The following is a 15,864-nucleotide window of genomic DNA, read 5'->3' as shown; positions in this document are numbered from 1 at the left end:
TCAGGTCACGATCTCGCAGTCCGTGAGTTTGAGCCCCACGTCAGGCTCTGGGCTAATGGCTCAGAGCCTGGACCCTGCTTCCGGTTCTGTGTCTCCCTCTCTCTCTGCCCCTCCCCCGTTCATGCCCTGTCTCTCTCTGTCTCAAAAATAAATAAACTTAAAAAAAAATTTTTTTTAAAGAAAATAGGCAACTTGCAGTATCTGCCTCACTGACAAAAAAGCAAACATGACACACCTGAAAGGAAACCCCCAAATGATAACCCAGTTTGTGACCATCTGCTAGAGGATCTAATCTGAGGAGCTTGCTAACTGACCAACCACACAGTGTCCTTTCCAGTTACTTTGAATCCAGGGGGTGTCCCACCCCACAGCTTCTGCTTCTCCTGGATGGCCCTTCCAGTGTAATTCAGGCAGGGCAGAAGAACAATGGGGTCTGGATGGACCCTAAGCAATGTATTTGCCACAAAGGTGGTTAATTATCTATTGGTGCATCACAGGTTACCTCAAAATTCAGCAACAAACTGTCCTTCAGTAGGTGAATGAATAATTTGTGTTCACCCAGACAATGGAATATTCTTCAGCACTGAAAAGAAATTCACTATCAAGCCATGAAGACACGAAGGAAACCAATCCACATTACTAAGTGAAAGGAGCCAATCTGAAATTATACAGTATGATTCCAACTATATGACGTTCTGGAAACTATGGAGACAGTGAAAAGATCAGTGGTTGCTGGGGGTTGTGGGGAGGGACAGATGAATAGGCAGAGCATAGAGGAAGGAATTTTAGAGCCACGAACCTACTCTGTATGATACTGTAATTGTGGATACATGTCATTATACATTTGCCCAAACACACAGAATGTACAACACCAAGAATGAACTCTAAAGTAAATTGTGGACTTTGGGTGCCAAAGAGGTGCCAGTGTAAGTTCCTCCACTATAACAAATATACCACTCTGGTGGGGAGTGCTGATCATGGAAGAGGCTATATATAAATGGGGGTAGGGGGTACATGGGAAATCTTGCTATTTTCTTCTCAGTTTTGCTGTGAACCTAAACCTGCTCTAAAAAACAGTCCATTAAAAAAAACACGTAATGCCTTAAAACAATAATAAACTTATTACTTCAGTGTTTGGGAGTCAGAAATTAGGCATAGCTTAGCTAGGGGACTCTGGATTAAGGTATCTCATAAGTTTGTAGCCAAGATGTCTGCTGGGGCTGCATCACCTGAAGGCTTGGCTGGGGCTGGAGGATCCACATCCAAGGCAGCTAGCTCCCTCACATGACTGGCAAACTGCTAATGACTGGTACAGGAATCCTCAATTCCTTATCATATTAGCCTCTCCAAAGGACTTCCTGGGTGACCATACAACATGGTAGGAGGTGATCCAGGAAGGTGCAAGTTGGAGCTATAATATGTTTCATGACCTAGCCTTGGAAGTCACACACAGTGTTATGTCCACAATATTCTGCTGGCAACACAAGTCAGCCACATTCTGTGTGGGAGGGGACCACACAAGGGCATGAATACTAAGGAGCAAGAATCATGGGGCCATCTTGGGGGCCAGCTATCATGGTGGTTTTCTGATGAACCAGTACAATATACTAAAGACTCTGAATAAAGAATTTCAACCTCCTGTAAATAAAGTTTTATATTTGAAAGTAAAATGAAATTCAAGAGTAATACTTACAAAATTAGGCTGGGCCATTTGTACCTCTAAGGGAGTTGGAATGGCAGGTTTGGCAATATGCAGATAATGGTAAGACCCAGGTAGAATGCCTCCTATAGGAAACAGCAAGTTTTGCACATTTTAGTTTAGTTGTTGACGTAGTGGTGATAGTTTATATATTTGTATCATAGGATAAACAGAGATGCCTACCATGGTATACACTACTCACCTATCCCACTAAAGTACTACTATTAGTAAGAAATTCCCTGAGATTGAAATTATTTAAAAACTCAATGTGAATGTGCCATTATACCCATAATATAGTCACCAATGCTCCAGGAAGATGTGCCAAGCTCATCCTGTGTATCCTGTGATTTCCCATAACCCTTGGCACTCTAACCTATGCCTGCCAAAGCCAGACCAAGACCTAGAGAGACCTTAAATGGTAATGCAGTGGTATTCCCATTCCTTGTCCTCTTTCAACATGTACTCAAAATATTAAAGTGGCTGTTATTAAGGAAAATCAACAAAGTTCTTGCTCAACACTTAGAAAATTATCATTAAGAAATCCTTACTATTTCTAGCTTGTCCCATAAATATGAGCTTGATCTAGCTCTAGTCTCTGACACTCATCCCTTCTCTTCCTTTCCCATGGCCACACCTTTCCTAAATTTTCATCCAAAATGAGAAGCAGAGCAGGATCTATCAGAGTCCATTTAATTAGGTAGAGAACAACAAGGACTGGAATGTAGGGCTTTGTCTCTTTATCTCATATTCTATTTACTGGATTAGGGTCCATGGATGCCCTAGGGGTCCATGGATGACTTTAGAGGTGGGTCCATCAACCTCCTGGAAATGAACACACAGTTCTGTAAATATGCACATTTTTATGGTAGAAGGTCCACAACATTCAAAGACACTATTCTCAAAGATATCTCTCATCTCCCAAACATAAATACTGTATTGCTTATATGATGATCTTCTCAGGGGTCAATATGGCTTAGGGGATGAAAAGTGAACTATTTTACAGTTGTGAATGGTTTTGTTTATCCATCCAGATAAGAGGCCAAGGCCTCTATCCAAGGATACTTGGAAGGGTCTCCTTATCTCTGAGCTTATAGTGAGAATGAAGGTTTTGCAAGATGTCAGAGTACTGCACCACTAACCAGTTGTGAGTGACCTTTGGGCAAGTTAATGATTATTCTCGGCCTCAATTTCCTTACCAGTAAAATAGGAGCCACAGTTATGATGTGGTCCATAATACATGCTCAAAATAAAAAGGACCACAATAATAATTCCAGGTCCATAATAAATGCTTAAAAATGAGACTGAGCCCTCCCCCATCTCTGTGCAAACCCACTGAGGGACAGAGGAGCCTCCTCACCAAGCCTAAGAGAAACATACAGGGTAGCTCTGAGCACTGACCCAGATCCAATGGGTGGTTTAATTGGAGGGAAGAAGGTGGCCTACTACAAACCTTGGATCTTGGCTCCCTTGTACATGGGGATGAGTCGGTCAAGATCAGCCGGTGGCTCAGTCACAGGCTCCAGGGTTGGGTCAAAAAGATTGAGCATGGCTGCTGCCAGCTGGAAGCCAATTTCTTTGGAATTAAAGCTGCTGTGAGTCCACTCATTTGAGTAATATTTATTGGAGAATTTGGTGAGGGAGCCAGCAGCTCTGATGGCTATATCATTGGTGTGGAAATTAGTATCAATCACAAGTCGGCCGTCATAGACAAGACATGCATCATTGAGTGCTTTAAATGTTTCATAATCCACGTTCTTCTCACAGAAGCTAAAGAACATCTACAAAACAAACACTCACATTATTACTTAGTCATCACTCTTCATTTTACATTCTCAATAGTGTGAATAGTCTCCAGAGCACCTTATCTTTGGGGGCATACAAAACAACAACAACACTAAATCTACCAAAATGTCATAATGGTGTGGTGTGTGTGTGTGAGTAGAGAGAGAGAGAAAGAGAGACAGACAGGAGCATCTGTTTTTGGTATGAAGGACAAATTAAGATACCTAATGTTACTCCTTTTTGTAATCACTCAATCTAGACATCCAATGGAGAGAAGGATGCCAAGTGATGGAGTATCTATTAGAAAAGTAATTTTTTTCCATGTAAAATGGTTTATATCCATAGAGACACCACTTACCCCTCATTCACCTACATTTTAGATAGCTCTATCTCAGCCTCCTCCTATTTGCCTCTTCTTGTGTCTGACACTTAGGTCTCTCCAGGTTCCTTCTTGGGGTCACCCCAATCCAGTCTTGAGTCTTCAGATTGCCTTGTTCCTGCCCTGTTACACCAGAAAGCCCATCCCTGAAGGATGCCCCAGAGAATGAGAGCCCCATCAGTATCAGTATCTACCAGGTTTGGGCTCCTGCCTTATTCCTTCCTGCCCTGGCATGGAAGACAGTAAGTATTTTCAGGATACCTATCCTATGACAGGCACTGTGCTATAGAAGGGCCCAAAACACCTCTACATGCTCCTTAGATGTGACCTGTATGCTTCCTCCATTCTCTGCCCAAATTTCAATGCTTTCTTGTGATTATCTGGATATCTTCTTCAACAGTGATGTTGAAAGTCATTACGGCAGTCCAAGTAAGTTAGTTTAAGTCTTCAGTTGTCATTGAAATAGTAAGTTTAGTCATTTTTATCTTAACCTAAATATAATTTGCCACCTTATTAAAAGCATGCTACAAAATGAACATATGACGTGGGTCCTCATCATTGTGATGGACATCATACTCCCTGCTTCCTTCACATGCCTGCTTTATGTACCTCACTTGCCCCATTAGGTACAGAAATTAGCTCTCTGGGGCCAGGAATACTTCCTTTCCATATCCCTTCCCTACACCCATGAATGGTGCATGAATGATGAATGATCCTCAGTAGCCACTAATCACATGTGACTATACACATTTAAATCTAAATTAATTAAAATTAAAAGAAAATAAAAATTCAGATCCTCAATTGTAGTACCTATTTCAAATGTCCAACAGCTATAGGTGGCTAGTAGCTGCCATATTGGACAACACAGATACAGATCATTTCCATTAGTTCTATTGGACGGTGTAAGACTTGGATCCATCACCTCTGTGATGTCCTTTGTTCTCCCTTAGGGAGCCACCAGGCCTTTGCCCTTTTCATTGTTTCTTCACTCAGCTATCTAACTTATCCCAGTTACTCCTATCCCAGGCAGCTTCAAGTCTCTTTAGAATTCATTCTGTCTTATAATTCTTAGTGACCACAGGAAAATACATTTCTCTGAGTCTCTGACTCTGGATCTTTCTGTCTCTCTACTCTTCTCTCTCTCCTCCATTCTGTTCCCATCATTATAAAAATAGATCTCCCACTCATATAAAAATATGGAAAGCTGTTTGATCTGAATTGAAATCATACATGAAAAAGTACCATCAACCTCTTGAGCCCTTGAAAATATTCAGAAGCCCCCTTCAGCATTCCCCAAAAAGTTCTTCTACCTACCCAGATTTTTCTTAATTAAACCTACTTTTAATTGAGTAGCATATTAAATATGTTATTTCTTATTTTCCCAGGTTTTAAAGATTACTAGTACTGCAGTATTATTATTATTTTATATTTTTTTGGTGTAGGAATTCACAATTTTGTTGCACTTGGGATTTCACAGGAGTTTGTGAACCAGACTGAAAACTGAATAAGCAAATCTAACACAGTTCATGGGAACATGTGTTCTAAGTTACAAATCTTTCAAGTACAACTCATGCATTTTTGTAATACCAACTTAGCATTACATACTGGATGAAAATATGAAGTAGAAATATCTGGCCACATTGAAGTTGTTGAATAAATATTTAAGACTACTTATATTAATAATTCTGATTATGGAGAGCAAAACTCCTTGGTTAGCAGATCGGGAGTCAGTGATCTGATAAAACTCATTCATTATGCATTCATACAATATCTTGGTGAAGAAGATAAACATGGAGTTTATAATCTAATTTGAGAAATGGACATCAACAAAGTCATCACACTGACAGGCAGAGGATTTCAGATTATAATGAATGCTGTGTAGAAAAGGGAGAAACCCGGCTGGAGACTGGACCATCTGGTAGGCACCCAGGAGGCACTACCACCCGGCAGAAGGAAGCCAGGTGTTGATGTGAGTCCAAAATCCAACTCCAGAGTTCTGCTTCTAGTGTAACGGTGTGATCCCCTCAGGTTAATCCTTTCACTGATACAACTATAAACTCTGGTCAAAGTACAAAAACTATTACCCAAGTATTCTGATGAGCATTTAAAAGTAGATAGATGGTGCAGGACAGTAAAAACTTGGAACAATGATCAGCATGAGAGTAATTTTCTTATTTTGGTGGCTTTTGGAAGAGGATGGACTATAGTCATTTTATACACTAACAGAAGAATAAAGATGGTAGAGAAAAGAGTCAGTGAACTTGAAGTCACATCAGTAGCAATTACTCAGTGTGAAGAATAGAGAGAGAAGAAACAAAGAGATTGAAACAAATGAATAGGTCCTTAAAGGCCCATGCAGCAAGAGAAAGTCTAACAGATGTGTGACTGGAGACCCAGGAGGAGAGGAGAAAAGAAGGAGGCAAGAACTAATGGCCAAGATCTTGCCAAAATTTAGTGAAAGTTATAAGTGTATAGATTCAAGAAACTCAGTGAATGAACCCCAAACAAGATAAATTCAAGAAAAAACATGTTTTGATACAAAATAAACACAGAACCCCCACAGCATCAAACTTCTGGGAACTGAAGATAAAGAAAAAATCTTGAAAGCATCCAGGGGAAAATGACACACTACGTACAAGGAAACAATGGTTTGAATGATGACAGATTTTTAAAACCAAAACTCATGGATGTCATAAGACAATGGAAAAGAACATCTTTGAAGAGCTGAAAGGAAAAAAAAAAAAACAATGTTCTAGGCCATGATCCTATATCCAGTGGATCCTATATCCACACAATTCAGGGTTGACTATTTTTCCAGTCTCTTTCATGTTAGCTTTTAGTAACTATACTGTGAGATTGGTGTTTTTAAATAGAGGAAAACTAGAGAATCCATTGCCAGCAGACCTGCAACTGTGTGTGCAATAGGAAGTTGTTCAGGATGAGAGGGAATTGAATTGGATGGAAATCGGATCTTCAGAAATGAAGGCAGCAACAAAATTGGAAAATATTGGGGTAAATATAAAAGTCTATTTTTCTTCTTAAGTTCTTTCTGTTTAAAACAAAAATTACAATTTTGTTGGGTTTTTCAACGTGTGTAGATATAATACCCATGACAAGTGTAACAGAAAAGGGTGTCCAGAAAGTGGCAAGAAGGTACCTGTACAGTTGCAGGGTTTTTATATTTTATGTGATGGTACAATATGAACTCTAACTAGAATGTAAAAGATTACTGATGTACAGTACAAGCAGCAACCAGCTGGAAAACAAAATTTTAAAAAGCCATTTATAATAGCTCAGATCCTGCACAAAGGAAGATATACCAATGGCCAATAATCACATGAGAAGACGCCCAACATCATTAACCATCAGGAAATCCCAAATTAAAAACACAATGATACATCATGTCATACCCAACAGAATGGCTAAAATTAGAAGGACTGACGATACCAAGTGCTAGCAGAGACTACGGAATAACTGAAACTCTCATACGTTGCTGGTAGAAATACGAAATGATACGTCTACTTTAGAAGGCAGTATGGTAGCTTCTTAAAAAGGTAAACATTCACTGACCATATGACCTAGCCATTCTTCGGGTGGATAGCTAAGAGAAGTGAAAATATGTCTACCCAAAGATGTGCACAAGAATGTGCACAGCAATTGAACAAATAAACCAAATGTGATAGAGAAATATAATGGAATACAACTCAGTGATAAAAAGGAATGAACTACTGATACATGGAATAATATGGATGAATCTCAATACCATTACGCTGAGTGAAAGAAGCCAAATACAAACTAGTACATAATGTATGATTCCCGTTATAAAAATTTTAGTTTTAGCAGGTGCTCTGAGTATGATACCATCTGTTTTTGTTTAGTTTTCCCATCCTGCTGTAACAAAGTACTGCAAACTGGGTAGCTTAAAACAACAGAAATTTATTCTCTTACAGTTCTGGGGATGACATGTCTGAAGTCATGTTGTTGTCATGACCATGCTTCCTTCTGAAGCTCTAGGGAAGACTCCTTCCTTGTCTCTTCCTAGCTCCTGGAAGTTACCAGTGATCCTTTCTGTTCCATGACTGGTAGCTGCCATCACTTCAATCTTGGCCTCTACCATCATATGGCCTCTTTCCCCAAGTGTCTCCTCTGAGTCAAATCCTTCTCTCCATAGACGGGCACCAGTCATTACATTTAGCGCCCTCTCAGATCCACCGTGACCTTCTCTTCAGTTGATACCATCTATAAAGATCCTATTTCCAAATAAGGTCACATTCAAAGGTACTGGGGATTAAGATCATATCTTTCTGGGGGGATGTAGTTCAACCCACAATACTGTGACCACAGTCAAAATAATGAATGTATTCATCCCCACCAAAATTTCCTAATGCCTGATAGCGATGCTACTCAAAGCTGACAGTAGAGGAGAGAAATGCTCTGACTTCTTCCTTTTTGCTATTTCTAATCTTTTGCCAGTACCTATTGTTGGCCAAGCACAGATGAAGGTCAGTGAGCAACCAGCGCTGGGAAATATTATCTGCACAGGCCATTCCTTGTGGTGCAGAGCACAGTGGAGGAAGTGGGAGGCTTTATCTAACTCAGATTGCTTTAGGATGAAGTTTTAGCAGGAAGGTGTATTGGAACAAGGCAGGTGAGAGTATTTGCAAAATGTCTCTGCCACAATTTCAATTTTGATCTCAATAGGGAAATGAAAGCCAGAGGGGGCTGCTAGAGAACCTGTATTCTGTTGCTTATTTGGGGAGGTTTGCTTTTTTTTTTAATTTTTTTTTAACGTTTATTTATTTTTGAGACAGAGAGAGACAGAGCATGAACGGGGGAGGGTCAGAGAGAGGGAGACACAGAATCTGAAACAGGCTCCAGGCTCTGAGCTGTCAGCACAGAGCCCGACGCAGGGCTTGAACTCGCAAACTGTGAGATCATGACCTGAGCCGAAGTCAGATGCCCAACCGACTGAGCCACCCAGGAGCCCCAGGGGAGGTTTTCTTATATCCCTGCTTCCTAAGCAGGGTATGTGTTTACCTCCAGTGGCTCCCCAAGATAAATGTGGCATATCTTCCAAGATTATCATTTTGGGGAGAAATTTTGGGTGAAAACATTTTGATTCTTCTTAACCTAAATAGGTATTGCAACATACATGTGACATACATTAAAATAAAATTAACTTTTCCTGTCTTTTTTGCTGCTGTGTCCCTCACACTTAGGACAGAGCCTAAGACTTAGCAGGTGTTCAACGAAAATTTGTGGGATGAATGAATAAATGAATGTATTAAGGAGCAGAATGCAAAATTTCCGTAGATTATCAGGATAAAATGAGGGATTCCAGAGAAATCTCTTCTGTGCTTTGAGATCCTGTCCAGACTGTGGGTGCGTGTGTGTGTGTGGGGGGGGCGGGTGGTGGTGGATAAAGGTCACCATCATTTACCTGTAAGGGTACTTGGGTCAGAAGCCCTGACTTAGGCTGACTACCCCCTACTCTCAGGTAAGGAATTGCTATGACCCCTCACAGACTTCCCCCAAGAATGTGGCATTCTTTACCACAACTGATCACATATTCCATATTCACACTGTACTAAGCCTCCACTTTGTAAGGAAGGGTCCCTTGCTTCTCTATTAGATTGACTGGGCCCTTCCCTATCTCCCTGCTTGCTAGCTTCTGCTAATCTCCTGAACTGGCAAATCCAAGGACATGGGTTGTAAATCAAGCTATTACACAGCCTAAGAGAAAAGTTCTTCTTCTCTCAAAAGATAGATAATTAGATAGATAATAGATAGATAGATAGATGATAGATAGATAAATAGGAGAGAGAGGTCTTTTAAGTCTCTAGTTCACGGGAGAGAAACCCACTATTGCTGTTTCTGGAGTCTTAAAAAGTTAACAGCAGCATAGACTTTGGGGCCCTCTGACCTTGGTTGGGAGCCCAGCATACCACTGACTTGGAGGCAGTGTTCTCATCTGTAAAATGGGGATGCTTCCCCTTACAGACCTGTTGTGACCAGGTGACAGATGATACTGCAAGCATGCAGCATGGTGCCTGGGACATGGTGAGCTCCTGGTCCATGTTAGCACTCTCTGAACCTTTGACACTCCTTCCATGAAGAGGCAGGGCTTAATTCCCCTCCCTTTGGATATGGACAGATGATACAGTATCTCATTCTTTCTCTTTCTCTCTCTTTCCCTTTCTCTCGCATTCGGTTTTAGAACCAAGCCACTCTTCCAAGATGAAGTGTTCTGGACAAAATTGCAGCTGAAGATGATCTAGCATCTAAAGTCAGAGGAAGGGTTGAACGTGACTCCAGCTCCACCCCCAGTCTGACGTCAGCCACGTGAGAGACTTCAAGTGAGAGCTGCCCAGATGGGCAGGCTCAAATCCCAGGACCCAGAGAGAGAAAAATAATATATGCCACCGAGTTTGGGGTGGCTTGACCCTCAGCAATAGAGCATCTGGCCATTAAAAAAAACCCCCAAAACCTGTGGCTATGAATTCCCGACCCGTCATCTCTCAGACCCCAAGTCCGTGGCAGGTGAAGGCTCTCTGGAGGTGGTGAGTGAAGTTCACAGGGACCTACTTACGGAGCACGGAAGTCTGAAAGGCTTGGTGGGCGTGGTGAAGCAGGCGCTGTGGATGGGGTCTGGGAACTGGCCATCGTTCCACTGAGCCAGGAGGGCGTCGCGGTAAATGGCAACCCCCGCAGCTCTGAGCGCGTCCTCCACCGCTCTTTCCACCGAGTAGTTGTTGATGCAGGTGATGGTGGAGGTGGGTGGGGGCTGCACCAGGTGGATGTAGCCGCCCCTCACACCAAGGTTTAAAAGCGTCTCCACTGTGGTGTAAGTGTCAATTGTATTCCCATAGACAATGACATTCCCTAGAAAAGGAGGCAAATGCTAAGATGCACAGTTTAAAAAAACAACCCAAACCTTGTTAGTCGGATGCTAATAATACCGAATTGTTCCCTATAACCTTCCCCTTTTTTCAGCTGCAGGAAGTCAGCGGTGTTTCCTAGCAACGGCGACCAAGATAATTTAGTAAAGAATTGGCACAAAACATCCCACAAAGTAGTCAAGTACTTTTAACACAGAAGTAGGACATTCATCTATGGTCCTGTAATATGAAAGCTGAAGTTATGATAAATGAAACCATCTGGAATAAAACCTTTTATCTTTTTTTTCTTTTTTCCTTTCCCCTAGTCGCAACACTTACTAAGGAAAAAAAGTAATAATAAAGCTTGTGATATTTACAAGTTCTTCCTAAGTGATGAGCAGGACGCTGGTAAAAAAAAATCATGGATGAGTTAGGACAAACATTTTAATATTTAAGTGTTGAACTGGGTTGATTTCAAGGAAACTGTTTCCTTTTTTGAGAACTAAAGACTAAAACATTCTGCTTTTCAATGGATAATTTTATGAAGATTCAAATTCTGATTTTTAGATTTAATGGGTCGAGACCTAGCAAAAGGGAATGCAAGTTGTTCTTTCAGTCGGTAAGAATGAAAGCACAATATCATCTTGAAAGAGTTCCCCCGGGAAAAGCATTTAGACAGTAACAGTCTAAGCTATTTACATTTCTTAAAAATACTACAGAAATAATTACATGTGACATGTTTTAAGATCAAACTAACAAATGAGTGAAATCCAGTATATGCTATTTTTGACACTGAATTGGCATTTTTACCTTTTTTTTTTTTTTTTTTTTTACAAAGAAAGGAACTGCCATAGACTCACTTTTCAGGCAGCATGTAACAATTTTATGACAAAATGATAGATTCATTGAATCTCTCTTTTTTTCCTGTTTATGAAATGATATTAAGAGAAGTTTTACAAGGCAAAATAAATGGTAAGTCTATTTTATTCAATTTCATTGCATAAATTAAGGAAAAATCTATTTCCATCCTAAACTGAAAGAAGGTGTAATGGCTGGTTTTATTTGCTTAGGAAGAAAAAAGGAACTAGAACACCTTTCAGATTGCTTCTCTGATGGTAACAGCATCTAGAAAGTTCTCCTATACTTCCTGTTGCTCAAATATGGAATGGAAAGAAGGCATTGAGGCAAGCGGGCAGGGTCCTTCCTGCCTTCACTAGGATGCTCTAATTTTGTGGCTAGGATCATCTCTCTATTCAGATGCTCTAATACAACATTCCTCTATGGGCTGCATTTTCCTTGTCTGAAAGAGCCAACATTTTGCTTAAATTATTTTGCTTCCACCTGCTGTGAAACATGAATCCTAGCTGTCTGGCACAACAAAGACTCAGCCTGGCAGGAAAGCCAAAACTTGAACCTAAAACTGTCACAGGTTTGAGGTCTTCCACCCTTTTAAAATATGCATGTCAACACAACATTCATTTTCAGGGAAACAAATTTAAGTGTTTATGCCCCTCCTCCCCCCCCCAGAATTCAGGGCTGAATATTTTTCCAGTCTCTTTCATATTAGCTTGTAGAAACTATACTGTGAGATGGGCTTTCGGGGAAGCCAGGGCAATGCGATGCTGCTGGGTACTATCTAGCAAGGGTTGCCCACAGACTATAGGCAGCTGAAGAGGATGAGGCTTTTCATTTCAAAAGGTAATATATTTTATAAAATCTCTAGTATTTAAATTAGATGTTTACTGATAGATATTCTAATTGCAAAATAGATTTGCCTACAGTTCAATTTGGAACAAAATCCACCCCCCCCAATATGAGACTTTGGTTATCATAATAGTTGCAATAATGCAACATAACAAATCACCCCAAAACTTAGTGTCAAACAACAATCAGCCTACTGTTGTAGGTCAGCTCACACATCTGCGGGCAGGCTGGTATCAGCAGATCCGGCTCCACATTGTGGTTGGGATTGTGCCTGCACATGTGTCTTGCACCCTGGTTGGACGGAGATACCTGAGGCATGTTCTATTTATGGAGAAGTGTAGGAGCATGGGAGGGCAAGAGCAACTGCTCACTTTTCAAGCCTCTCCTTGCATTATATCCACTAACGTTCTGTTGACCAAAGCAATGCATGTGGTCAAAGGAGTGGGAAACACTCTGCCCAGGGTAGGAGAGGGAAGAGTGTGGATATTTGCTGAACAACAGTCCAAAACCATCAGCTATATTGGGCATCGTAAATAAATGCTTATATGATGCCATCTAAAATTTTCACCTAAACATGTTTTTTAAGATTATTTACATATATCTCTTTCATTACTCACAAAATAGAGTAGAATCTCATTGTGATATACAGTAAAACCTTGGTTTGCAAGCATAATTTGTTCCAGAAACATACTTGTAATCCAAAGCACTTGTATATCAAAGCGAATTTCCCTGTAAGAAACAATGAGGGGTGCCTGGGTGGCTTAGTTGGTTGGGCATCTGGCTTTGGCTCAGGTCATGGTCTCACAGTTTGTGAGTTCAAGCCCCGCATCGGGCTCTGTGCTGAGAGCTCAGAGCCTGGAACCTGCTTCAGATTCTGTGTCTCCCTCTTTCTCTACCCCTCCCCTGCTCACGCTGTCTCTCTCTGTCTCTCAAAAATAAATAAATGTTAAAAAAATTTTTTTAAATAAATAATGAAAACTCAGATGATTCGTTCCATGACCCAAAAATATTCATATAAAAATGATTACAATTCTGTAATGTCATACAAAATAACAAACAAAATACAAAATATAGAGAAAATAAACAAATTAACTTGCACTTACCTTTGAAAACCTTCGTGGCTGGTGTGAGGGAGACCAGAGAGAGGAGGGTTGTTGTGTAGGACAACTTTCACTATCACTAACAGAATCACTGCTATCTATTGGCTCAATGGAATCTTTTTCTGCATGGGGGCCATTGTATATACTTGCATGGGTGTTGACTACAGTAAAGTATTAATAAACTCTTGTCATATACTGTATTTAATGTAAGTGGCAATAAGGCAGCAGAGGAAAGGGTCTATATCTGCAGGCAGCCTGACCTCGAATGAAGCAAAGCATTCCTAAGCTTACTCTTATATGGAAAAGCAAAGGAATGTCCATAGGTGCTTTGAAGTGACAAAAAAATACACTAGTGCCAGTTGTAGGCACCTTCCAGGGTTCTGAAAAATCACTGATTTCTGCCAAACATGGTAGCCTGAGACTGAGCATCAGAGCATGGGAGATGATCATGCATAATCCCAGAGAGAGAGAGAAGAACCATCAGCTCGGTTGTGATCATGTGACATTCAGCATCATGTGCCACTCTTATCGCAAGACATCGCTCATTTATCAAGTTAAAATTTATTAGAAATGTTTGCTCGTCTTGCGGAACATTCGCAGAACACGTTACTCGCAATCCAAGGTTTTACTGTAATTTTTTACTACAGAAATAAGAACATGCTACAGGTCAGCTCACATCCCTCCACAAATACAAAAAGACCTGATGTGACAAGGGCAGCTTTGCCAGTTCCATCTCTTGCCTTTTAAATGTCTGCACTATGATATTTCCATGGTATTTGCACAGTTGTGAGTTCTTTCTACGTCATTTCTCACTTTGTAAAGAATTTTTAGAGTCCATTCATGTTTATTGCATGATTCCTGTATACCAGGCACAAAGCCAGGCACTTATAGACACAATCTATAATTACATTCATAATCATGAGTAACAACAGCATAAAGTATAGCCCACCATGTTACCCCTGGTGCCTTGCACAGTATCTTGCCAACAACGGGTGTGACAAAATGTTTCCTGACTGAACATATGGATGAATGTTTGAGGTTATCATACTGTTGATCATATGTTAATTGGGTCTTACTTTTGAGCCTTCTAAAATATTTTTTTGCAGAACAACCTTCCTGTGGCCAGATTTCCTACTACATATTTCTACTTGGTATTCCCTATAAAGTTGGCACTTCTTTATCCAACCACAGGATAAATTGTATATCTGAGATCTATACGATAGAAACATGTTTCCCTTCACAATGTTAGATCTGGTTATGTAGGTTTCCCCACATAATCCTAAACGTAACCAAAATTGTGTGTGTCTACAACACAATAGTATAAAATAATACTTCTGCCATATTGGTAGTCACTTCAACCCAAGGAAACAGGACTGTTTTATAAGAAAGTTAACCCTTGTATAACTATCATGTTGTGATAGTTGGGTCAATTTTTAGCTGAATCACAGAGGGAAGACGGGGGAAAAGGAAATGGAGAGAGAAAAAAGAGGGGGCAGAGAGACAAAGAACAGAGAGAGCCTTGGAGATACAGATTTTCTTCAATCACTGGATAAGTGACACTTAAGAGACGGAAAATAGGTGAAACAAACTGGCTGCCAGGTGAGGGGAGAGGATGGATGAACTAAGCCATGAATAGTAGTACTGAAAAGGACTTTCCCTAAGGAAAGCATTGGGTCTGACAGCTTTATCCCAGCCAAAATATATAAGATGGGGTAGATGGGGTTCCATTGGAACAGATCACCCTGACCACTAAACAGAGGGAGTAAGGCAGCCCCAGGTTATGTGGGACCCATGATATATACTCATGTACAACATGCTTTTTTTTTTTTAATGTTTATTTATTTTTGGGAGTCAGAGAGACAGTGCAAGCAGGGGAGGGCCAGAGAGAGAGGGAGACACAGAATCTGAAGCAGACTCCAGGCTCCGAGCTGTCAGCACAGAGCCTAACGTGGGACTTGAACCCACAAAGCACGGGATCATTACTTGGGCCGAAGTCGGACGCTTAACCAACTGAGCCACCCAGGTGCCCTTCATGTATGACACACTTTTAATGTCAGACAACTTCAATCAGCCAAAGATTTACCTTTTCTTTTAAAGCAGTTAAGTTTATTTTTTTTGAGAGAGAGGGAGAGAGAGAGAGAGAGCAGGGGAGGGGCACAGAGAGAGGGAGAGAGTATCCCAAGCAGGCCCTGCACCATCAGCACAGAGCCTGACACAGGGCTTGAACTCATGAACTGTGACATCATGACCTGAGCCGAAAACAGGAGCCAGACGCTTAACCCACTGAGCCACCCAGGATCCCCTAGTCAAAGATTTATTTTA

At 40.8% G+C, this 15,864-nt stretch overlaps 1 protein-coding gene across 1 annotated transcript in view; it reads right to left on the bottom strand.

Annotated features, from left to right (window-relative positions):
* CFAP61 (cilia and flagella associated protein 61) overlaps positions 1 to 15,864 on the bottom strand; it is a 280,634-nt gene that overhangs the window by 60,615 nt on the left and 204,155 nt on the right. The window contains exons 22-24 of the mRNA XM_049650101.1: positions 10,450 to 10,742; positions 3,150 to 3,477; positions 1,694 to 1,785 (exon numbers count right to left, since the gene is read on the bottom strand). Coding sequence (XP_049506058.1) covers positions 1,694 to 1,785; positions 3,150 to 3,477; positions 10,450 to 10,742 — 713 coding nt within the window. The remainder of the gene's footprint in view (positions 1 to 1,693; positions 1,786 to 3,149; positions 3,478 to 10,449; positions 10,743 to 15,864) is intronic.

The sequence above is a fragment of the Panthera uncia genome (assembly GCF_023721935.1).
Source record: "Panthera uncia isolate 11264 chromosome A3 unlocalized genomic scaffold, Puncia_PCG_1.0 HiC_scaffold_11, whole genome shotgun sequence".
Taxonomy (NCBI): Eukaryota; Metazoa; Chordata; class Mammalia; order Carnivora; family Felidae; genus Panthera; species Panthera uncia.
The sequence above is the reverse complement of the archived record's forward strand: the minus strand, read 5'-3'. Positions and strand labels throughout refer to the sequence as shown.